This window comes from Sminthopsis crassicaudata, chromosome X (assembly GCF_048593235.1).
Source record: "Sminthopsis crassicaudata isolate SCR6 chromosome X, ASM4859323v1, whole genome shotgun sequence".
Lineage (NCBI taxonomy): Eukaryota > Metazoa > Chordata > Mammalia > Dasyuromorphia > Dasyuridae > Sminthopsis > Sminthopsis crassicaudata.
The window spans coordinates 13,200,151-13,227,305 of NC_133623.1; the positions used below are offsets into that span (position 1 = coordinate 13,200,151).

General features: G+C 36.7%; 1 protein-coding gene across 5 annotated transcripts in view; it reads right to left on the reverse strand.

Annotated features, from left to right (window-relative positions):
* Window positions 1-27,155, reverse strand: part of DIAPH2 (diaphanous related formin 2) — an 865,016-nt gene that overhangs the window by 60,600 nt on the left and 777,261 nt on the right. For 4 of the 5 annotated variants that reach the window (XM_074277737.1, XM_074277736.1, XM_074277735.1 and 1 more), the window contains one exon: window positions 6,152-6,250. The exons of the other annotated variant lie outside the window; for it this stretch is intronic. In XM_074277737.1, coding sequence (XP_074133838.1) covers window positions 6,152-6,250 — 99 coding nt within the window. The remainder of the gene's footprint in view (window positions 1-6,151; window positions 6,251-27,155) is intronic. 5 annotated transcript variants of the gene reach the window in all.

The window sequence follows — 27,155 nt, forward strand, 5'->3', positions numbered from 1 at the left end:
AAAGAGGAGACACAAAGGTGTAGATAGCCAAAGAAATGGAGAGAGAAAAAGACAGAAATATAGAGAAAGAGAAGTACAAACTTTAAAGATGACAGTCACATGATAACGAGAGAGATGGATAGAAAAGAGGAAACATTGAGGTGGAGATAGCTAAAGAGATAGAGGGGAAAAAAGGACAGGATAGAGAGAAAAATGAACAGATGATACTGAATGAAAGAAATATAGAGAAAGAGAAGTCCAGCCAGACTTGAAGGACAACAGAGGAGTGATAAAGGGGGAAATGGATGGAAAAGAGGAGACAGAGAGGTGTAGATAGCTAAAGAGATAGAGAAAAAAAAGGACAGGATAGAGAGACAGATGACTAGATGATACCGAACGATAGAAATATAGAGATAGAGAAGTCCAGCCAGACTTGAAGGACAACAGAGAAGTGATCAAGGGGGACATGGATGGAAAAGAGGAGAAATAGAATTGGAAATAGCTAGAGATAGAGACGGGACAGATAGACAAATGAACAGATGATACAGAAAGATAGAAATATAGAGAATGAGAAGTCCAGCTAGATTGAAAGTTGATAGACAAATGATAAAGAGAGAGATGGATGGAAAAGAGGAGACACAAAGGTGTAGATATCCCAAAGAAATGGAGAGATAAAAAGACAGAAATATAGAGAAAGAGAAGTACAAACTTTAAAGATGACAGTCACATGATAACGAGAGAGATGGATAGAAAAGAGGAAACATTGAGGTGGAGATAGCTAAAGAGATAGAGGGAAAACAAGGACAGGATAGAGAGACAGATGAACAGTCCAACCAGACTTGAAAGATAAAAGAGAAATGCTAAAGAGAGAGATGGATGGACAAGAAGAGACACATACTTGGAGATAACTCAAGAGACTGGGAGATAAAGTGACAGCATAGAGACACAAATGACTAGATGATACCGAACGATAGAAATATAGAGATAGAGAAGTCCAGCCAGACTTGAAGGACAACAGAGAAGTGATCAAGGGGGACATGGATGGAAAAGAGGAGAAATAGAATTGGAAATAGCTAGAGATAGAGACGGGACAGATAGACAAATGAACAGATGATCCAGAAAGATAGAAATATAGAGAATGAGAAGTCCAGCTAGACTTGAAAGTTGATAGACAAAGGATAAAGAGAGAGATGGATGGAAAAGAGGAGACACAAAGGTGTAGATAGCCAAAGAAATGGAGAGAGAAAAAGACAGAAATATAGAGAAAGAGAAGTACAAACTTTAAAGATGACAGTCACATGATAACGAGAGAGATGGATAGAAAAGAGGAAACATTGAGGTGGAGATAGCTAAAGAGATAGAGGGGAAAAAAGGACAGGATAGAGAGAAAAATGAACAGATGATACTGAATGAAAGAAATATAGAGAAAGAGAAGTCCAGCCAGACTTGAAGGACAACAGAGGAGCGATAAAGGGGGAGATGGATGGAAAAGAGGAGACAGAGAGGTGTAGATAGCTAAAGAGATAGAGAAAAAAAAGGACAGGATAGAGAGACAGATGAACAGTCCAACCAGACTTGAAAGACGAAAGAGAAATGCTAAAGAGAGAGATGGATGGACAAGAAGAGACACATACTTGGAGATAACTCAAGAGACTGGGAGATAAAGTGACAGCATAGAGACCCAAATGACTAGATGATACCGAACGATAGAAATATAGAGATAGAGAAGTCCAGCCAGACTTGAAGGACAACAGAGAAGTGATCAAGGGGGACATGGATGGAAAAGAGGAGAAATAGAATTGGAAATAGCTAGAGATAGAGACGGGACAGATAGACAAATGAACAGATGATCCAGAAAGATAGAAATATAGAGAATGAGAAGTCCAGCTAGACTTGAAAGTTGATAGACAAAGGATAAAGAGAGAGATGGATGGAAAAGAGGAGACACAAAGGTGTAGATAGCCAAAGAAATGGAGAGAGAAAAAGACAGAAATATAGAGAAAGAGAAGTACAAACTTTAAAGATGACAGTCACATGATAACGAGAGAGATGGATAGAAAAGAGGAAACATTGAGGTGGAGATAGCTAAAGAGATAGAGGGGAAAAAAGGACAGGATAGAGAGAAAAATGAACAGATGATACTGAATGAAAGAAATATAGAGAAAGAGAAGTCCAGCCAGACTTGAAGGACAACAGAGGAGTGATAAAGGGGGAAATGGATGGAAAAGAGGAGACAGAGAGGTGTAGATAGCTAAAGAGATAGAGAAAAAAAGGACAGGATAGAGAGACAGATGAACAGTCCAACCAGACTTGAAAGACGAAAGAGAAATGCTAAAGAGAGAGATGGATGGACAAGAAGAGACACATACTTGGAGATAACTCAAGAGACTGGGAGATAAAGTGACAGGATAGAGACACAAATGACTAGATGATTCCGAATGATAGAAATATAGAAATAGAGAAGTCCAGCCAGACTTGAAGGACAATAGAGAAGTGATCAAGGGGGACATGGATGGAAAAGAGGAGAAATAGAATTGGAAATAGCTAGAGATAGAGACGGGACAGATAGACAAATGAACAGATGATCCAGAAAGATAGAAATATAGAGAATGAGAAGTCCAGCTAGACTTGAAAGTTGATAGACAAATGATAAAGAGAGAGATGGATGGAAAAGAGGAGACACAAAGGTGTAGATATCCCAAAGAAATGGAGAGATAAAAAGACAGAAATATAGAGAAAGAGAAGTACAAACTTTAAAGATGACAGTCACATGATAACGAGAGAGATGGATAGAAAAGAGGAAACATTGAGGTGGAGATAGCTAAAGAGATAGAGGGAAAACAAGGACAGGATAGAGAGACAGATGAACAGTCCAACCAGACTTGAAAGATGAAAGAGAAATGCTAAAGAGAGAGATGGATGGACAAGAAGAGACACATACTTGGAGATAACTCAAGAGACTGGGAGATAAAGTGACAGCATAGAGACACAAATGACTAGATGATACCGAACGATAGAAATATAGAGATAGAGAAGTCCAGCCAGACTTGAAGGACAACAGAGAAGTGATCAAGGGGGACATGGATGGAAAAGAGGAGAAATAGAATTGGAAATAGCTAGAGATAGAGACGGGACAGATAGACAAATGAACAGATGATCCAGAAAGATAGAAATATAGAGAATGAGAAGTCCAGCTAGACTTGAAAGTTGATAGACAAAGGATAAAGAGAGAGATGGATGGATAAGAGGAGACACAAAGGTGTAGATAGCAAAGAAATGGAGAGAGAAAAAGACAGAAATATAGAGAAAGCGAAGTACAAACTTTAAAGATGACAGTCACATGATAACGAGAGAGATGGATAGAAAAGAGGAAACATTGAGGTGGAGATAGCTAAAGAGATAGAGGGGAAAAAAGGACAGGATAGAGAGAAAAATGAACAGATGATACTGAATGAAAGAAATATAGAGAAAGAGAAGTCCAGCCAGACTTGAAGGACAACAGAGGAGTGATAAAGGGGGAGATGGATGGAAAAGAGGAGACAGAGAGGTGTAGATAGCTAAAGAGATAGAGAAAAAAAGGACAGGATAGAGAGACAGATGAACAGTCCAACCAGACTTGAAAGACGAAAGAGAAATGCTAAAGAGAGAGATGGATGAACAAGAAGAGACACATACTTGGAGATAACTCAAGAGACTGGGAGATAAAGTGACAGGATAGAGACACAAATGACTAGATGATACCGAATGATAGAAATATAGAAATAGAGAAGTCCAGCCAGACTTGAAGGACAATAGAGAAGTGATCAAGGGGGACATGGATGGAAAAGAGGAGAAATAGAATTGGAAATAGCTAGAGATAGAGACGGGACAGATAGACAAATGAACAGATGATCCAGAAAGATAGAAATATAGAGAATGAGAAGTCCAGCTAGACTTGAAAGTTGATAGACAAATGATAAAGAGAGAGATGGATGGAAAAGAGGAGACACAAAGGTGTAGATATCCCAAAGAAATGGAGAGATAAAAAGACAGAAATATAGAGAAAGAGAAGTACAAACTTTAAAGATGACAGTCACATGATAACGAGAGAGATGGATAGAAAAGAGGAAACATTGAGGTGGAGATAGCTAAAGAGATAGAGGGAAAACAAGGACAGGATAGAGAGACAGATGAACAGTCCAACCAGACTTGAAAGATGAAAGAGAAATGCTAAAGAGAGAGATGGATGGACAAGAAGAGACACATACTTGGAGATAACTCAAGAGACTGGGAGATAAAGTGACAGCATAGAGACACAAATGACTAGATGATACCGAACGATAGAAATATAGAGATAGAGAAGTCCAGCCAGACTTGAAGGACAACAGAGAAGTGATCAAGGGGGACATGGATGGAAAAGAGGAGAAATAGAATTGGAAATAGCTAGAGATAGAGACGGGACAGATAGACAAATGAACAGATGATTCAGAAAGATGGAAATATAGAGAATGAGAAGTCCAGCTAGACTTGAAAGTTGATAGACAAAGGATAAAGAGAGAGATGGATGGAAAAGAGGAGACACAAAGGTGTAGATAGCCAAAGAAATGGAGAGAGAAAAAGACAGAAATATAGAGAAAGAGAAGTACAAACTTTAAAGATGACAGTCACATGATAACGAGAGAGATGGATAGAAAAGAGGAAACATTGAGGTGGAGATAGCTAAAGAGATAGAGGGGAAAAAAGGACAGGATAGAGAGAAAAATGAACAGATGATACTGAATGAAAGAAATATAGAGAAAGAGAAGTCCAGCCAGACTTGAAGGACAACAGAGGAGTGATAAAGGGGGAGATGGATGGAAAAGAGGAGACAGAGAGGTGTAGATAGCTAAAGAGATAGAGAAAAAAAAGGACAGGATAGAGAGACAGATGAACAGTCCAACCAGACTTGAAAGACGAAAGAGAAATGCTAAAGAGAGAGATGGATGGACAAGAAGAGACACATACTTGGAGATAACTCAAGAGACTGGGAGATAAAGTGACAGGATAGAGACACAAATGACTAGATGATTCCGAATGATAGAAATATAGAAATAGAGAAGTCCAGCCAGACTTGAAGGACAACAGAGAAGTGATCAAGGGGGACATGGATGGAAAAGAGGAGAAATAGAATTGGAAATAGCTAGAGATAGAGACGGGACAGATAGACAAATGAACAGATGATCCAGAAAGATAGAAATATAGAGAATGAGAAGTCCAGCTAGACTTGAAAGTTGATAGACAAAGGATAAAGAGAGAGATGGATGGAAAAGAGGAGAAACAAAGGTGTAGATAGCAAAGAAATGGAGAGAGAAAAAGACAGAAATATAGAGAAAGAGAAGTACAAACTTTAAAGATGACAGTCACATGATAACGAGAGAGATGGATAGAAAAGAGGAAACATTGAGGTGGAGATAGCTAAAGAGATAGAGGGAAAACAAGGACAGGATAGAGAGACAGATGAACAGTCCAACCAGACTTGAAAGATGAAAGAGAAATGCTAAAGAGAGAGATGGATGGACAAGAAGAGACATATACTTGGAGATAACTCAAGAGACTGGGAGATAAAGTGACAGCATAGAGACACAAATGACTAGATGATACCGAATGATAGAAATATAGAGATAGAGAAGCACAGCCAGACTTGATCGATGACAGACACGTTTTAAAGAGAGAGGTGGATGGAATAGATGAAACACAGAGGTGTAGATAGCTAAAGAGACAGAGTGATAAAAAGATAAGATTGAGAGAAAAATGAATAGATGATACCGAATGAAAGAAATAGAGGAAAAGAGGAGTCTAGGCAAGACTCTATTCTATCTCTTTCCTGTATGTTCTACTTCTGGGTCCTTCCCCCTCTTCTATCTCCTTCCCCTCCATTCCGTACATGTCCTTCCAATATATTCTACTTCACTCTAACTCCTTCACCCTCTTTTATCTTTTGTTTCCTCCTTTGTACTTCGCCTCAGTCTCTCATTTTCACTTCCTTCTTTTTCTCCTCATTCCTATGTCATTCCTTTACCTTGTTTTTCCTTTTCTCTCTTTAGTCTAATTCTCTGTCCGTCTCCATTAAGTAGTCCCTGTTCCATCTTTCTATTCTTCTACTTTCTCCCTAAGTCCCCTAACTCTTCCTCCCCCCCCCCAATCAGTAACATACCTTCTGTGGCAGATGCAGCATGTCTTCCATTGGCAGGTGTTTGTTGTGTTTGAGAATCGTATTTTCCCATCTTCAGAACAGTGGATTCTTCACTTCTTCCTTTTTTGGTATAAAAAAATGTCAAACCCAATAAAATTGCCTAGCGGTTTAGTTCTTACAAGTTCATTTCCTTGGATATAGTAAACACTTAATAAATGCTGTATTGTTGGCTCAATGACTGCTTTTGTAATGCGATTTCAACGCCTAAACTTTCTTTTCTTCCTTGCTGGGAAGAAGCTAAATTATTTTCTCTTGGACACAGATGAAGGAAAGATGTCTTCTACTTGAAACAAGAGAATGGAGAGGAGCAAAAAATCATGGTGGCGTATTCCAGTGCCCCCAAAGTTCTTTAAAGGGAAGCCCTTAGTTGCGATGGGAAGTGCTAAATGGCTTTTTGTGGCAAGAAAGAGGAGTGAACAATATGCCAACCCACACCAGAAAGTGAAAACAATACAAAATGAAATAGATGGAAAGTGTGGAAAACCATCACCCCAGACAGATGAAGGCCACTTTCCTAGGCCAGAGATGGGGAAAAAGCTTAGGTAGGCCAGGGCCCCACATTTCCAAGTGGGAACAAATATGTGCAGTGTTCCAAAATCCCTTCTTCAATTTGGTTACTGGTCCCGGGTGAATTTGAATAGAAGAACAACTGCTCATATCCCCTTATTTGAGCTTTCGCCGTAAACTCATTTTTAATTAAATCACACTCAAAAAGACCAGTGGGACAGATGCACAGTTTTACAATTGCAGGGAGCCCTGGTTCCTTCAGTATGGGGCCATCCAAAGGCTTCTAGTACTCGCCTCTGCGCCTGGAACATTTGTAACTCTTCAGTCTTACTCTTTGTGACTAGTCCTTAGGCATCTTTTGGCAGAGATACTGAAGTGGTTTGCCATTTCCTTCTCCACTATGTTACTCATTGTACAGAAAAGGAACTAAGGCAAATACAACTCAAATCAGTCGCCCAGGGTCACACAGCTAATAAGTCTCTGAGGATAGAACCGAGGCTGGGTCAGTTCTCTATTTACAGCAACACCTCGCTTCTTCTGCCCAGCATGTAGTCCCAATTTAATCGATGTTTACTGAATGGCTGACTGAATTCTCCACCCAAAAGCCATCTTTGGGAACATTTTAACAAAACCCAAAGAGATTTGCTCATTCTGGAGACATTCCTGAGTGATATAGCACACACACACACACACTGGTCAACTCATTTCCTGAATGCCACAGAAGACCAGCTCAAACCTTTCAGTGTCACTGCTGTCCAAGCTGGCTGGTGGGGTGGGCTTCTATCTAGTGAAAGAGAGCAAGTGGGAATCATTTTCATTTCAAGTTTGTTATCTCTAATCCCTACCTGATCAGTTTCCTTGGAAACCTTGAATCCAAAGTACAAAAGAGAACAACTCCAGAGTAGAGCAGGGTCTACCTTACCCAAACAGCCCCTCGGCGGCCTCAATTCACATATGTTTTCTCTCCGCGGCACGTACACAGTCCTATACCCAATCCTAAGTGTTCCAACAAACTCTCTGTAATATCATGGTTACAAAATTCATGACACATCTTATCTATGACAAATTTTCGTCTTATAAGACATTTCCTGATGCCAACACTTAAATATATTTCTTGCAAAAAGATGTGGATGATAGTACTCTTTTTAGAAAAATTAATGTACCCAAATAGTCTTAAGACAAACCAGTGTAGTCACATGTGCACGCGTTGCATGAGTTAAAAAACGATCGACACAGTACCAGGTGATCTGAAGGTCTAGGGAGTCCCTTTTGGTATCGGACATCCAGAACAGGCCTTTTCCCCTTATAACAAAGCCTAAGGTTTGTCCATCAACAAAATGTATGTGACATTTAATCTCAAAATGAAGTTACTCTAAACCAAAGCTGAAGCAGGGCGGGGGGGGGGGGTAAAGTAATGAGATCGTCCATGGGATGAAATTTGAAAAATCATTTTACTTTCATGTAATTAAAGACACAATTTAGAATGCTTACAGTGAATTTTTTAGTCTGGTTAATTACATTAGAACAACCCTTCCAAATAGTGATGGGCTAATACATTTGAATAATTAGCCCTCTCAAAATTGAATTGGAATGATTTAACAGGAAATAATTCAGAAATCTAACACTCCTCACAAAGTCAACTACAAGGATGTAGGCATTGACTTCAGGCACACTGTTATTTTTCCATTCTAACACTACAAGGGCCCGTGCACATCGACGCAAACTCCATCTACTAAAGCATCTGAAAATTCCTTCTGTGCTTACAGACACAGATAGAAACACACACAAATGCAGATGCACGTGCGACACTGCTCCCATTTCTACAGTACCTTACATAGAAGGCCAAGTAGGATAAGCTCTCCCAAGATGACAAGGAAGCTCAACGTGGGGCAGGTGCCGTATCCAGGGTCACGTCCTGAGCTTCCGTTTCTAAGTCAGCTACTTCAACCAGTCTCCTCAAGTCTGCTTGCCGTAGTTTTCTTGACCAGCAAATGGGGCTTATCACGGCACCTACCTCCCAGGGTTTTTTTTGAGGACCAACTGGGAGATAATCTTGTAAAGTAAGCACAGCGTCTGACTCCCAATAGGCAGGATAGCAAAACCAGTTCTTATTCCTACTGTTATGGCTACCTCCTCCACCACCATGGGCTCTCTCTCTTCAATAGCAAATGAACCATACTTTCTACCACTATACACTGCATAGTTTGGTGCAGATAGGTGACATTTTTATTAACATTCATGGCATCAAGTTGAAAGAGGCTTTGTTACTCAAGGATTGGCTATGCTTAATGATCTCAGAATTTTCAGGATTCAAGGGTTGCTCTTTATGTGGAAAACAGGACTGGTATGGTAGCATAGCAGCTGCTTTGGAATCAGTTTGTTTCTGCTCAGATGGGAGTAGGTGGGACTCTGGGTAAACCACTTAATCTTTGGGAGCATCCATTTCTTCCTTTGTAAAAGGGGAGATAAAACTACATGTACCAATAGCCTTGAAAACCTTATGAGAATGGGAGCTACAGCTATTACTCCTCTTGGGCACATTTCAAAGCCCTTTTAATACAATCAGAGTCTAATAAGCATCTCTCAGGAGCTCTCATTGGAATGCAGAGCAGTCCTCCCGGGGCAGCTATTGAGTCTATACAGGGGGTCTCTTTTTGGTATAAAATGTTTAATGTTTAAATTAAGCATTTCATACAGGTTTCTGGAGCTCTCCGCTCTCAAATTCCAATGGATCCCTGAGATCAGTACGAACGATGTACGAGAGAAAAATCTAAGTGGACCAATTCAGCATGCTCATACTGCTTTCAATTGCAGTCAATTTCACCTTTACAATACAATTCAGCGGTCTATATTGATAGCAAGCATATTGTAGAAATACAAAATGAAGAGATTAAATTCCACTATCTCAGGGAAAAAAACCCAAATTCTCACATAGTTCCAAGTTTCTCTCTTCATCAGACACTTCTGACCAAATACTGAACGATACTCCCCTAATGCCGAAAGAATACTCGTCTAAAAACATATCTTATGTTTTTAGACATGGACCTTTCCCTGCTGTGTCCACTCATGTTTCTCAACCCACCAGCTGGCATCATATGTAGTGGGGATAAATTAGAAGCTAGGAAGACAAGAAATCTGAGGCCAAAATCATAGGCAAAGAGGGAAAAACTGAGCACTTTTTGCAGCACATTTGATGGTTTACCTACAGAACCCTCAATAGGCAATTCAAAATTAAGATAAGCAATTAATAATTCACAGAAGTTGTAAATCAAGGCTATTTCTGTGAAATGCCTAAAGGTCCCCAAAGTTTAGTGTATACTCTTTGACCCAGTAATACCAATTAAAGGCAAGAAAAGGCTTTTAACCTAAAGAGATTAGAGAAAGAAGAAAATGACTTAGTAAGCATGAAAATATTGAAATTGAACTCTTTCTTGCAGTGACAAAGAAGGCATGACTAAGAGGGAATTCATCTAGTGGAGAAACAGTAAACAAATTCAGGGATGCCAATAGGCTACATGGACTGCTACTGTGGCATAAGAAATGGTCACAGGGACTTCTTCAGTGAAACCCCAGAAGACTATGTGAACTGATAGAGTGAAGTGAGCAGAATGGGAAGACCGAGAGACTAACAACAGTTAAATACAAAAGTTCGATCAATACAATGATGAAAGCTAGACAGTACACAGCACCTACACAACAGTCGACCATGCATCAGGGCATAAAATCCTCACAATCAACTGCAGAAACACACCACATTGCAATAAGAAGAATATTCACTAAAGGGGCAGGGAAAGATAGACTAAAAGCCAATGGACCTGTTTATGTTTACCTGGATTTAAGATTCAGAGCAAGGGGTGTGGGTGTGTGTTTGGAAATGACTAGTGCAGAGATTAACTTTGCATGACTACAAATAATTCATTGTAAAAATGTTGGATTTTTTTTATGTGGGAGGAGAGGATATAGAGAGAAAAATAAGATTTCTGTTCATTGAAATATATAAAGTTTAAATTCAGAACTAGTAAAAGAGATTGTTACAAAAGAATCTGAGAAGACTTGTATGAATTTATGCAGAGTGAAATTATGGAACCATGAGACCAGTTGATACAGTCAGCTAATTTTAAAGACAGAGTAGCTTGAAAGACTTCGCTCTGATCAGCACAATGACCAAGTATAACTCCAAAGGCTCAGTGAAGAAGAATGCTATCTACTTCTGGGTAGAGAGAGGATGGACTTAAAATGCAGAAAGAGACACAGTTTTACAAATGACCAAGGCTGGAATTCGTTTCCCTTGAATATTCATATTAATTAAATGACTTCATTTTTCTCAGTGAGGGAAGAAGGGGAAGAAAGTGTAAGAAGAGAAAAAAAAGTGCTTATCAGTTAAAATAAATAAAACTTAAAAATAAGGATAGTCATCTAAATGTGATTTCCTATTGCATCATCAATGCTGCTAATAGTTGGCACTCTTTTGTTTCTTAAAAAACAGGGTTAATATGATATATATGAGCTATAATGCTAATTCTAATGTGGGGGGGGTTTTTGCCTAAAGGAGAAGGGTCAAATTTAGTCCACCAGACACTAGAGTGCAGATCAACCAGATTCAGATGGGAAATATTTAACAAAAGAAGCAAAAATACAAGAAAACAGAACTAATAATACTTTGAAAAACCAAGTCAACTTGTGGCCTACAGTGTGGCTGAGGGCTTCATCTCTTTCATTTGACACCACTGCTCTAAAGTATTGGCTTATAGCCATAAATATACACAGCCAAATTTCTATAGGGGGATGTTTAGAGCAAATGCTAATGAACGATTTGAGCAGTGACTAACTTCAACCTTAACATCTCTTCCCCATTACCTCCTTTCTTCTACTCAGAAGCAGCAATAAAGGCAAAATATGTTCCATCTACATTTCACTTCTCATCACTCAATAATTCTACTTCAGAGATCCTGTTATTAACAGGATTAACATACCACCCCCTCTTTTTAAAACCCTTTCTTCTTTTTCTTCTTCTTCTCCCCACTTTTGCTAGTTAAGAAGAAAATCTCTCCCCATTTCTTCTTCCAATACAGGAGACAAAAACATTACCCTCATTATGTCTTATATGTAAATGGAGTGCCAGTGAGAACATATCAAGAAAAAGAAAATCTTTAAGTTCTGAAGAGAAATTAAATATAAGAAAACCACCTCAAGTTCTTAAAGGTATCTTCAAGTTTCCTTCAGAATCACTCTAAGTGCCTCCATCTACCACTTCATCTTCTTATAATTAAACTGGTTTTCCCCCTCAGCATCAGCCTATTTGAAAACATCAAGGATCTGTAATTTTGTCACTGTAGGCAAGGAGTTGAGCTACAGTTATAGACTGGTATCATTCTTTAATGTGTTCATTGAAAGCTGATGTAAATACAAGAAAGAAACTAGGGAGCTTAATAGAATCCTAGAAAGCCTAGATATAATAAACCTCTGAAGAAAACTGAATAGGGACCTTTTTTCTCGGCAGTACATGGCATCTACACAAAAATTGACCACGTATTAGGGCAGAAAAACCTAACAGTCAACTGCAGAAAGGCAGACATAGTAAATGCTTCCTTTTCATACCACAATGAAATAAGAATAATGTTCAATAAAGGGGGAGGGAAAGATAGATAGACTAACAACCAATTGGAAACTAAATAATCTAATATTAAATAATGAGTGGGTCAGACAACAGGTCACTGAAACAATCCATAATTTCATCCAAGAAAATGGCAATGATGAGACCAAACTTATAGGTTACAGCCAAAGCAGTTCTTAAAGGAAATTTTATATCTTTAAACAGCTACATAAATAAAATACAGAAAGAGGAGATCAATGAATTAGGCATGCAACTAAAAAAGTTAGAAAAAGATAAATCAAAAACTTCCAATTAAATACTAAATTAGGAATTTTGAAATTCCAAGAATAGATTAATAAAATAGAAACTAAGAAAACTATTGAACTAATGAATAAAACTGACTTGGTTTTATGAAAAAAAAAAACTAATAAAATAAACAAACTTTTCATTAATTTCATCAGAAAAAGGAAAGAAAAAATCACCAGCGTCAAAACTGAAAAGGGGGAACTTGCCACCAATGAAAAAATAATTAAAGCAATAAGTAGAAGATATTTTGCCCAACTTTACGGCTGATGATCTAACCAAAATGGATGAATATTTACAAAAAATATAAAATGCCCAGGTTAACAGTAGAGTAAATAAAATACTGATATAATCCAATTTTAGAAAAACAAACTAAACAAGCCATCAATGAACTGGGAACTCCCCAAGAAAAAATGTCAAGGGCCAGATGGATTCACAAGTTTATCTTACCAAACATATAAAGAGCAATTAACCTCCAATACTATGTAAATTTTTTGGAAAAATAGGTAAAGAAAGAGTACTTCCAAATTCCTTCTATGATATAAATATGACACTGATACCTAAACCAGAAAAGATCAAAACAGAGAAAGAAAACTACAGACCAATGTCCCTAATGTATATTGGTGCAAGAACTTTAAATACAATATTAGCAAAGAGATTACCACAACTTATCAGCAGGATAATAAACTATGAAAAAATGGTATTTATACCAGGAATTCAGAGTTGGTTCAGTATCAGGAAAACTATTACCATAATCAATCACATCAATAACAAAACCAACAGAAATCATATGATAAGCTCAATAGAGGCAGAAAAAGCTTTTCACAAAATAGAGCACCCATTCCTATTAAAGACACTAGAGAGCATAGGAATAAAAAGGGACCTTTTTTAAAAAAAATAATCATCAGTATTTGTCTAAAACCTACAGCAAGCATTATTTGTAATGGAGAGAAGCGGAATGCTTCAAGGGTGAAAGAAGGATGTCCATGATCACCAGTATTATTCGACATTGTACTAGAAATGTTGGCTTTAGCAATAAGAAAAGAAAAAGATATTAAAGGAATTAGAATAGGCAATGAGGAAATAAAAATATCACTCTTTGCAGATGATATGATGATCTACTTAGAGAATCCTAGAAAATCATCCAAAAATCTCCTGGAAATAATTCACAGCTTTAGTGAAGTTGCAGGATATAAAATAAACGCACACAAATCATTAGCATTTCTATATATGACTGACCCATCAGTAAGAGAAAAGAGAAATTCCATTTAAAATTACTGTAGACAAAATAAAATACTTGGGGGGGTCTACCTGACAAAACAAACCCAAGAACTGTATGAACACAATTACAAAATTCTTCTCACACATATAAAATCAGATCTAAACAATTGCCCTTCCCTGGCTTAGCCTTTCAGAGCCCTGCATCATGGAGTAGGACCTGGGCTTTTTGATGGCATTTAAGATACAAAATCATCATTGTTATATTTGATTGCTTCTCACTCCTCAGAGATTTAATATTTTCTCTTAATTAATTTTTCCTCTTATGTACAGTATGATGGATGATGGGGTCTAGATAGAATGAACACACAGGTGAAAAGTGGTCTAACTCCTGTCCTCCTCCAAAAAAAATGACTACAAAGTTTGGCTGGAATTCATGAAGAGGAAGTGTGTGAAATAACCTTGGAAGATAAAGAACTATAGGACTGTACGACCTAATGCAATGACAACAACAACAACAAAAATTTAGAATAAAAATGTGAATGAAAAAGGTCTCTCATATGTTTTATAGATTCTCTACCAATGATTTCTGAGAAGAAAGTTTTTCTTCTCTTGTTATTATTACCTTCTTTCTAAATCCGATTTTCCTTGTGCAGCAAGATAACTGTATAAATATATATACATATATGGCATTTAACATATACTTTAACATGTTTAACATGTATGAGACTACTTGCCATCTAGGGGCAGGGGTAGAGAGAAGGAGGGGAAAAGTTGGAACAGAAGTTTTTGCAAGGGTCAGTGTGGAAAAATTACCCATGCATATGTTCTGTCAATAAAAAGCTATAATTAAAAAGAAAATCCTGGCAGATGTTCTACTTCTGTAGACTGTCTTTAAACAGTTCTGTAAATGACTTTAGAAATTGTTGGGAGCTACAATCTCTAAGCTGATTGGCAAAGGCCAGCACTGAGATCAAATGTGCACAGCATTCATGCAGGAACAACATTTCCTTCTATGATTCTCATTGGTGGACTTACTATTTCCTATATTATTTATAATTGGCTTGATTATAGCACTAAACATTATCTAAAAAATCTGGTGACAAGAGGAATTTGGGCAAGTTAACTAGAAATGATTTCACAGGCATATTCTGTCCTAATAAAACGAATCCCTCACTGAGACAAATGATAAAGGAGAGAACACCATGGAAAGCATTGCCACTATGAGAGGGAGTCCAAAGCTCTAGGAAATAAGGGTGCTTCCCAACTTAGACTCAGAAAAGATCAGTATGTCTAGGAACCAAAAGATGCTTTAAGTATAACTAGGAATTGCCCTAAATGCCTATGTACACGGTTCCAAGTCAGGGAAATAGAGGAATCAAACAATCCATAGAATTGACAAAGAAGACATAAGTAAACTAACAAAATTCACTGACATTTAACCTTGCATAACATTTACCTTTTCATTATCAGCTTTGCGTAATGTAATCAATAATTAACACTTAACCATAAAAAACTTACTCAAATATTAAATGTCAAATGGAGTAACACATAAAGGTCAATAAGTCAGACACATGTCTGAAGACTATGCTAACCTAAAAAAAGGTCTATGATCATGATATAGTATAAAAATAAAGCCTGAAGGAGCCTGAGAGAAGTGGGAGCATCACTTCCATCAGCTCCTCACTCAAACTACCCTATGACTCCTGTCTTCCTTTGACACCGACCCTATTCCTCCTGCTCAACTCCCTGGACCCCCCTGTAGAGGCTGGACCTCTGGAAGAAATGACTGAAGCATGTAAGAAACCCACAAGTAGCAGCTAAACGTTTGAAGCAATGCAGACCTGACAATAATCACACTTTAAAAAAAAAAAATACACAGATGAGAACAGAAAGGATTTCAGAAAGGGACATAGGCAGGGTGGTTCTATTGCTATGGTGTTAAATGTGACGCAAATTATGGAGGGGCGTGGTTTCACGTACTATCTTCTTTTTCTGTTCTTTGGATAGTAAATATTTGTGTATGTTAATGTCTGGAAAATTCGAAACAAAAAAGAATTATTTTTTAAAAAAACATCTAATCAATTCCAAAGTTTCCTAAACTAACAGACTTTTTTTTTTGGTCTTCCACATATGAAACAGGAATGAAAATGATAATAAATATTTAGCATTCAGACTGCTGCCTATTAAAAAGAAGTGTCAAAACATTTCATTCAATCAACAAGTATTTATTGAATACCCATCAATCAAAAGCAAAAAAATATTTTTATGTGTATTATATTTCGAGCACTGCACTAGAGCCTGGGGGAGGGGGGTATAAAAGGAGGCTTTGCCATGGTCCCTGTCTGAGTAGCTTACAACCTAAGTAACAACACAAATGGAACTTGCAAAAAGTAACTTGAGATACTAAATATCTCATGAAATCCTCTTTGTACACCCCATTCTCACAGGGAAGTGATCTTGGCTTCTTAAGGGCAAGGCCATCAGAGCACAAGCTCAGATAGATCTAAACAAGCTTAAAAGGCTTTGAGGACAACCTTGACTAAGTAGAAAGAATGAGAGTGAGTTAGAGAGTGAGTCCTTAGAGAATGAAGAGTTCAGTTACAGCAGCTCCTAAAACATGGAGGGATTTCCATGTTCAGTAGTTGTTGGTCAGGATTCAGTGTTCAGTGGTGGTTGTCATCGTAACTGCGATGGTAGACCTTTCCATCTAAGAGACAGTATATCTAATTTAAATGATAAACTAGGTGAAATCCCAAAGCAATGAGCACACAAAACAGATATGGAGGCTGGAACTGCCTACATCTGAATAGAGAATTCAGAAGCATAAGACAAAGTTAATATAACTTGGTTTTGTAATAAGGGCAACCAGCTTTATTGAAGAGTTGAGACAGGCTTCAAAGGATAAATGGGAACAAAGAAAGGCAAAACCAATAATCAAAATCCTTACTCTTGAGCAGCGCAAATTCTACCGGAGAAGTCACCAATGCAAATAACTGGGTACATATAAGACAGATACAGAGTATAATGCAAGGTAATGTGAAAGGCGAAGACTTGGAGAGACCAGGAAAAGCTTCCTGTAGAAGGTGAAATTTAAGCTGAGTCTTGAAGGTTTGGAACCACCACTGTGGAAAGTAGGACACAAAGCAGCTGAGGAGAAATAGCGTGTTGCCTTGCAGGAGTGAGGGCCTAGTTGAGATTATGTAACATAAATTAAGAATGTGTTAGCAAAATTTCATGATTTCTTCTTGTTCTGTTGGCCACATATGAATCCAAGTGAAGGCAGTGGATGGAGAGAGTAATCTACTGTTGGAGCTTGATAAAGAATAACTGATGATAAGATAAGGGCACAAGGGACTTAAGTGTGGAGGATGGTAGAAAGTTGAACTGGTTTACTAGCAAGCGAAATGGACATTATAGGAACTTCTTTGAAAACAGTTATCATGCCTCTCCTGCCTTAGTTATTTGGAGTCAGGAACAGCACATTTTTTTTAACATTACAGTTCCATTCCTTAAAAAAAGAAAGGGAAGAGAGACGAAATTTCTCCTGGTTGTCGGGAAGAATACCAAGAAAGCTCCCGTACACCAGCCTCAAAAGCAGCAGTAAAAGACATATTCCAAATTCCAACCATATCAAGAAAATTGAGAAGCTGGCAGACTCCTTTATGTGTATATTTTTAAAAATATGTTAATGTATTTTCTAGCATCTCAATGAGAGAGTTTGTTTTAAGTTCAAAAACCCCATTAAAAGGCAGTGACCAACAGGATGATTTCAGAAAGGCCTGGAGAGACTTACACGAACTGATGCTGAGTGAAATGAGCAGGACCAGGAGATCATTATATACTTCAACAACTATACTATATGATGATCAATTCTGATGGGCGTGGCCTTCTTCAACAATGAGATGAACCAAATCAGTTCCAATAGAGCAGTAATGAACTGAACCAGCTACACCCAGCGAAAGAACTCTGGGACATAACTATGAACCACTACATAGAATTCCCAATACCCCTATTTTTGTCCGCCTGCATTTTTGATTTCCTTCACAGGTTAATTGTACACTATTTCAAAGTCTGATTCTTTTTGTTCAGCAAAATAACTGTTTGGACATACATATATTATATTTAATTCATACTTTAACATATGTAACATGTATTGATCAACCTGCCATCTCGGGGAGGGGGGAAGGAGGGGGAAAATTGGAACAAAAGGCTTGGTAATTATCAGTGCTGTAAAATTACCTATGCATATATCTTGTAAATAAAAAACTATAATAAAATGAAATACAATGCAGTGGTCAAATTCTAATCCAAACAAATGTTGAGGTTTCACCTCCTATCCAGAAAACTGGCAAAGATATCAAAAAATGGGAATGGTCGACATGAAAAGAACTTTGGAAAGACAGCCACACTAATGTACTGTTAGTGGAATGATGAGCAGTACAACACATAAGTTCATAAAATGTCCATTTCCTTTGCTCCAGAGATTGTTCTACTAGTTTAGGAAGCAAGAAAATCAAAGACCAAAAGAAAATCCTTAATATACAACAAAATATTCATAACAGCCTTTTTTTTTTTTTGCTATCAACAAACTACAAACAGAATAAATTGGAGAATAGCTACAAAAATTATGGTATGTGATTATAATACGATATCATTATGTTATAAGAAATGGTAAACATGATAATATAGAGAAGCATGCAAAGACATGAACTGATGAAAAATGAAGTAAAACCAGAAAAACAATATCTAAAATGGCAAGTACATAAATAGAAATAATAATTACCACAATGCAAAAAAATAAAATCACCCCCAAAACGTACAAAATGAGAAACAATAGACTTGGCCCCAAAGAAGAGCTATGAGAAGACATTTCTCTAAGCTCCTTTGCAAAAACTGGGGAACTTGGGGGATGGGGCTTCCCAAGTGTACAATGTGGTTTATAATGTCACCTTAAATAAAAAAAGATACATTGGTTTAGGTGACTTTCTTTTCCTCTTCTTTTTAGAAAACTAATTTATTTTAAGGAATATTTCTCTGGAAGAGGGTAAAGGAGAAATGCTTGAGTATATAGAAGTAATAAAAAAAATAATCTTCAAAAAGCACATCAATAAAAATCTATTGAAAATACTTAACTAAATGTTAGAACCTTAACCCAAAGCATTCTTTTCAGGATTTAAAGCTGCTATTATAGAGGGAAAAGAGAAGGAACAGGGAGCAAACTCAGTTTTTTGTACCCTAAAGTGGGTGAAAACTAGATAACATATGGAGAGGTAGTTATCTAAGGAACTGTGATGCAGTGACTGCTTGTTAAGAATTCTGGATATGTGATCTTGGTATTTTTTCCTAGTCAGGAAAAAAGATAAATTAACCCTGAGAGCAGAAGGTGAAGGTCCGAACTCTAAGAAAAGTCATTTCCTCAGCAGATCCTAGCTCAATTCTCAGTATCAATGAGTTCCTGGGACTTGCCTCTCAGAAAAATTCAATTCAGTTAATTAAAGTGCTAATTACAGTAGTCACCTTCTATATTGTTTTACCAAATGAGCCTCATGGTATAAGGTATATGTCAAAGAATCTACTTAACATATTAACTATTAGACAATTTCATTATGAAACTTAAAAATCAAATGGTCTATATATTAGTCAAAATAAAAATTCTAGATCACCTACAAAATTCCTGCATAGCATTTGGGTCTGTCACCTTTGGGAGGGCAGCAATCAAAAAGGAAAGGTTTATTCAATATCTTTAATATTAGCTTATCTACTGAAAACAAAGAATATGTGTAAATATTCACTGCTGATAAACATACATACTGGTATTATTTAAAATACTAAGAAAATCCTGCTTCTTCAAGTTATTCAGGTCTTAATGACTTTGGCATACTTTAAATAACCATTTTCTAATCAAGAGAGATAGATATCCAGTGAGTGCTCAATAAATGCATGCTCTTTTCCTATATTTTATACATAAGCCTATTAAGAAAAGAGCTAGAGGCAACACAACCAAGATAGTGGAGAAAAGAAGTTGTCTGAGTTCTCTCCAGTACCCCTCAGAAACAACATCAAATCAAACCTCTAAAAGAATTCTGGAGCTACAGAATCCATACAAAGATGGAATGAAATAGTTTTCCATCCCAAAAGAAAGTTCCATCCCAATAGAAAGACTACAGGAAAAGCCTTTCTCACTTGGCTAAAAGGGGAGCACAGCCCAGGACAGACAGAATCCAGGGAATTCAAGAAATTATCCACCAAACTGCTCACATCGAGAATGAGCTCAATAGGTAGCACTACCTACGTACCATAAAAGCTATAGCACCCTCCAAAATCTATTAAAGAGATAAGGGGAGAAGGATAGGTTGATGGGGAAGCAAAGGATGAGGGAAGGATTCCTGGGTGGGGAGAGGTTAAGTAATAGCAAGGCAAGTTATGGAGCAAAATTTAATTAAAGAGTGAGCAAGGAGAGGAAAGACTGTGTGTGTGTGTGTGTGTGTGTGTATCTCTATATGTATACATAAATATATCTCTTAACTATAGCTTATTTGGGATTGATGGAGGGAATCAAAGGGAGAAAAAGAATAAAGTAAATAAGATGCACAGCAGAAAACCAAAGACCAATTTAAAGGAAATAAAGAAAAAATAGACATTCATGAATATAATTTCTTCTACCAATATTTTCTCTATCTGGTAATTTGTTGTTATATATTTTGAATCCTCACTTATGTTCTGCTGGGCACATGATAATGTTCTCTTTTGTTTTGCTTTATTTTGTTTTGTAGTCCTTTTCTTACCTTTTTTTTTTTTTACTTTGTTTTTTTTTCAAATAAAATAAATTCAAAAAAAAAAAGAAATTATCAAGCAAAACTGCCCTGATATCCTACAACAGAGGGTAAAATACTCATTGAAGAATCTGCTGATCACTTCCTGAAAGAGATGCCAAAAATGATTCAAAACTATCAGATCAAAGAGAGATTGCTTCAAGCAGTCAAAATGACATTCTGGAAGGCAAAGGACTTTGGATTACAATCAAGAATCAACTACCCAGTAAAAATGAGCATAATCTTTCAAGGCAAAAGATGGATATTTAATGAAATAGTGGACTTGAAACTTTCATGATGAAAAAAAACAGAACTGAATAGAAAATGTGAGTTTCAAATACAAAACTCAAAAGAAACATAAGAAGGTTATTAAGAGAGAAAATAATATGGAATTTAATAAGGTTAAATTGTATATATCTTTACATAGGAAGATGATAGTTGTAACTCAATACCTATTTCAATGAGAACAGTTACAAGGAATATACTTTGACAGAGGGCATAGTTATAACTTGACTTTGTTATAACTAAAAAATAATGAAAAAAGGATTGTGGTGGGAAAAGAGGAGAGGGAAGGCAGTATTGGGTAAATTTTATCACACGAAGAGGCATGAATGACCTATTACAGTAGAGTGAAAGAAAGGAGTTGATGAGTACTGAGTAATCTCATTGGATTTGGCTCACCGATGAAAGAACACACTCAGTTGGGAATGAAATCTACCTTATCCTATAGGAAAGTAGGGAGCGCAAGACACAGAGACAGAGGAAGTATAACAAGGGGAAATAGGATGGAGGCAAATAATCATAACTGTGAATATTAATAAATGGATGAAAATAAAATGGAAGCAGAGAATACAATGGATTAAAAACCAGACACACACAATAGATCATTTACAAGAAACACATTTGACACACACACACACACACACACACACACACACACACACACACACACACACAACACACCAGTAAAGGCTAAAGGCTGAACCTGAATCTTTTATGCTGTATCTGAAATCAAAGCAAAACAAAACAAACAAACAAACAAAAAAAAAAAAAAAAACAGGGGTAGCAATCCTGATCTCAGACAAAGCAAAAGCAAAATAGATCTAACCCAAAGAGACAAGAAAGGAAGTTATATCTTGTTAAAAGGCACCATAGACAATGAAGTAATAACAATACTAAATATATATGACCAAATGATACAGCATCCAAATTCTCAGAGAAGAAGCCAGTTACAAGAAGATAGAGACAGGAAAACTGTACTAGTGAAAAGTTAGATATGATAGGCCTCTGAAGAAAACTGAATGGGGATGGAGAAGACTATACCTTTCTCTCTGCACTACATGGAATCTATCCAAAAACTGATCATGTATTAGGACTTAAAAATCTCACATTCAAATGCGTAAAGATAGAATTATGAAATGCATCCTTTTCAGATCAGGATGAAATAAAAAATAACATGCAATAAAGGACCATGGAAGGTTATATTAAAAATTAATTTATAACTAAATAACCTAATCCTAAAGAATGACTGGGTTAAACATCAAATTATAGAAACAATAATTTCATCAAAGAAAATGATAATAATGAAACAATATTCAAACTTTTGGGGATGCAGCCAAAGCAGTTCTTGGTAGAAATTTTATATCTCTAAATGCTGACATGAATAAAATAGAGAAAGAGCAGATCAGTGAATTAGGCATACAATTTAAAAAGTTAGAAAAACAACAAAATAAAAATCCCCAACTGTTATGGGCCAGAACTTGAAACAAGGTGCTAATGCTTACGTACTCAGTTCATACCTTTAGAGGAATTCACACCTTTAAAGGAGTTCACACATTAGATTTCACATCTTTAGAGAACATATATAAGGAGGAGTTCACAAGCCCACTAAAGGAAAAGCCTACTCTTGGAATTTGGGAGATTCACAACTAGGATTGACTTTGGGAGATTCACAAGTCAGAAGCCCACAATCCCACTCTCAGAGGCAGAGAAGATTCATTCCAACTTCTACCTTTGTGCTGGCTGGAGACATTCAGAGAGAGCTCTCAGAACAAAGGAGAGAGATAGGCCTCTAAGAAAGCTAATCGGGCCCCAGGAAAAGATTTGAAACTTTGAAGGAAACAATAAAGGATTTGACTTTAACTCCTGGCTGCATTAGGGGTGATTACACTGAACTGAAACTAAGGCTGCCTCTAGAAGCCCTCCAAGAAACCTGCTCCAGGAGAATTTTAGAGAAGAGAACACTACACCCAACTAAACATCAAATTTGAAACCCTAAAACTTAAAGAAGAGATGAATAAAATTGAAAACAAGAAAACCACTAAACTAATAAAACTAAGAACTGATTTTATGGGAAAAAAAAAACCTACCATGATAATAAAATAATTAAACCTTTGGTTATTTTGATTTTTAAAAAAAGGAAAGGAAACCAAATTACCAGTTTCAAAATTGAAAAGAGTGAATTTACAACCAAATGAAGAGAAAATTAAAGCAATAATTAGAAGCTATTTTGCCCAACTATATATGCCAACAAGTCTGACAAGTGAAATTGATGAATGTTTACAAAAATGTAAATTGCCAAAATGAACAGAGGAGGAAAAAATATTTAAATTAACCCACTGTAGAAAAAGAAATTGAACAAGTCATCAGTGAATTACTTACAGATAAATCTTCAGGGTCAGATGGATACAAGTGAATTCTACCAAACATCTGAAGAACAATTAATTCCAATATTATGTAAACTCTTTGGAAAAATAGGCAAAGCAGGAGTCCTACTAAATTCCTTTTATGACATAAATATGGCACTGAAACCAAAAGCAGCAAGAGCCCAAACAGAAAAGGAAAATTGTAGGCCACTTTCCCAAATGAATATTAATGCAAAGATTTTAAATAAAATATTAACAAGGATGTTATAGTACTTTATCACCATGATAATACTCTGTGACCTTGGAATTTATAACAGTAATATAAGACTGGTTCAATATTAGGATACCTATTAGCACAACTGACCACATCGAAGCCAAAGCCAACAGAAATCATGATTATCTCAAGAGATGCAGAAAAATCCTTTGAGAAAATACAGCACCCATCCCTATTAAAAACATTAGAAAGCATAGGAATAAATGGAGTTTTCCTTAAAATGGTAAATAGTATCTATTTACAACCATCAGGAAGTATAATCTATAGTGGGTATATGGTAGAAGCCTTCTCAGTAAGATCAGGGGTGAAACAAGGATTCCCACTGTCACCACTATTATTCAGTCTTGTAGGAGAAATGTGAACTTTAGCACTGAGGGAAAAAAAAGAAATTGAAGGAATTAGAACTGGCAAGGAAGAGATGGAAATATTCTTTGCAGAGGATGTGATGGTATATTTAAGAGAATTCTTGCGAATCAATTAAAAACCTTGAAATAATTAGCTTTAGGAAAGTTACAGGATATAAAATATATCCACACAAAACATTCACATTCAGCAGCAAGAGATAGAGAAATTCCATTTAAAATAACTGTAGGCAATATAAATTATTTGGGAGTCTACTTGCCAAGACAAACCCAGGAACTGAGTTCACATTGAACACAATTATAAAACACTTTTCACATAAATAATCACTGGGAAGATATCACTTGCTCACGGGTCAAGACAATACAAAAAATGACAATTCTATCCAAATTAACTTACTTATTCAATGCCATACCAGTCAAACTATAAAAATTATTTTATAGAACTAGAAATGTAATAACACCATCCATGTAGGGGAACAAAAGAGCAAGAAAATCAAAGGAAAAAAATTGCAAAGAAAGGTGGCCTAGCCATACCAGATTTGAAAGTATATTATAAAAAGGACAATTCCCCCTAAACTGGTCTACTTGTTCAGTGTCATACCAATCAAACTGTAAAGAATTATTTTATAGAGCTGTTTTTCTATATATAGCTGTATTTATAGAGTAAAAACATTCATCTGGAAGAACAAAAGGTCAAGAATATCAAGGGAATTAATGAAAAAATATAAAGGGAGGTGGCCTAGGAATACCAGACCTAAAACTGAATTATAAAGTGTCAGTCAACAAAACCATTTGGTACTAGCTAAGAAATAGAGTGGTGGATCAGCAGAACAGGTTAAGTACATTAGACAGTAGTAAATAACTATAATAATTTACTATTTGATAAATCCATAGACTCTAGCTTCTGGGATATGAACTCATTATTTGACAAAAACTTCCTGGGAAAATTAGAAAATAGTATGGTAGAAACTAACCATAAATCAGTACCTCACACTGTATACCAAGATAAATTCAAAATGGGTACATGATTTAGACATAAATGCTGTTAACAGAAGCAAATTAGAAAAGCAAGAAATAGTTTACCTGTCAAATATATAGAGAAGGGAAGAATTTATGAACAAGAGAGAGAATATTATGAAAGACAAAATAGATAATTTTGCTATATTAAATTTTAAAGTTTCTGTATAAACAAAACGAATCCAACCAAGATTAGAAAGCAAAAAGAAAAATAGAAAATAATTTTATACCCAGTGTTTCTGATAAGGGCCTCATTTTCAAATATATAGAGAACTTGATCAAACTTATAAGAATTCAAGTCATTCCCCAATGGGTCAAAGGATATGAACAAGCAGTGTTCAGATGAAGAAATTAAAGCTATCTATAGTCAAATGAAAAAAATGCTCAAAATCCCTATTGATTAGAGAAATGCAAATTAAAACAACTCTGAGGTACCACTTCATAGCTATCAGATGGGCTAATATGACAGAAAAGGAAAATGATAAATGTTGGAGAACATACAGGAAAATCGGAACCCTAATAAATTGTTGGTAGAGTTGTCAACTGATCCCACCATTCTGGAGAGCAATTTGGAACTATATCCAAAGGGTGATCAAACTGTGTATATCCTTTGATCCAGCAATACTACCACTAGGAACATATCCCAATGAGACAATAAAAAAGGGAAAAGGGCCCACATGTACAAAAATATTGATAGTTCTTTTTGTAGTGGCAAAGAAATGGAAATTGAGGGAATGCCAATCAATTGGGGAATGGTCGAACAAGTTGTGGCATATGAATGTAATGGAATACAATACTGTGTCATAAGAAATACTGAACAGGTTATTTTTTTTTGAAAAACCTGGCAAGACTTACATGATGCTGAGTGATGTGAGCAGATCATTGTACACAGTTAACAGTAACATTGTGCAACAATCAACTATGATTAACTTAGCTCTTCGAAGCAATATGATGATCCAAAACAATTTCAAGAGTCATGATGGGGGGGCAGCTAGGTGGCGCAGTGGATAGAACACCGGCCTTGAATTCAAGAAGACCGGAGTTCAAATCTGGTCTCAGACACTTAACATTTCCCAGCTGTGTGACCCTGAGCAAGTCACTTAACCGCAGCCTCAGGGGGAAAAAAAAAGACTCATGATGGAAAATGGTATCCACATTCAAAGAAAGAACTATGGCAATTATAGCTCAAAGCATATTATTTTCACTTTTTCTTGGGTAGTAGGGACTTTTACTTTTTGTTCTGTTTCTCTTTTCACAATATGACTAATGTGGAAATATCTTTCCATCAATGCACGTGTAGGCTGTCATCCACAATATCGCAGAGAGGATGTGAGGAGCCATGATTGCTCTATCATCTAGGAGGAGGGAAAAAAGGAAAGAGAAAGAGAGACACAGAGAGAAAGGGATGGAGGGAGTGAGCGAGAAGGGGGAAAGAAAAAGGGGAGAAGACGCAGGCGAAGCAGAGTCCAAAAGGCTTCTACTTCTCATATTGGTCAAGTGGAGGAGAAAAAAGAGAAAAGGAGAAACAAGCTCTGCTCTTCAACTAAAAGTAAGGTTAGAAAGGCCAAAAGGAAGAATTCAAAGGACTTGTGTCTTGAAGTCTTGCCTATGTTTCCAGTTCAACAACCTCCTAGGCTTCTAGAAGGCTCCTGTTTGCTTATTCTCATTCAGGGGTCATTTGAAAACTCCCCTCATAGAGAGGTAATCCTTTTTATTCCTCCCTCACTGATCCCCTACAGAAGCTATTCTAAATTTTCTCATCCTCAGGAAAGCCTAATCTCCTCCTCCTTCTCCTTCCCCTTGTCTCTCAACAAAGCAATTTGCAAATCCAGCCAATCTGGAATTATGCCCAAAAAGTTATCAAACTGTGCATATCCTTTGACCCAGCATTGCTGTTATTGGGCTTATATCCCAAAGAAATACTAAAGAGCGGAAAGAGACCTGTATGTGCCAAAATGTTTGTGGCAGCTCTTTTCATAGTGGCTAGAAACTGGAAGATGAATGGATGTCCATCAATTGGAGAATGGTTGGGTAAATTGTGGTATATGAAGATTATGGAATATTATTGCTCTGTAAGAAATGACCAGCAGGAGGAATACAGAGAGGCCTGGAGAGACTTACATCAACTGATGCTGAGTGATACGAGCAGAACCAGAAGATCACTGTACACTTCAACAACGATACTGTATGAGGATGGATTTTGATGGAAGTGGAAATCTTCAACATAAAGA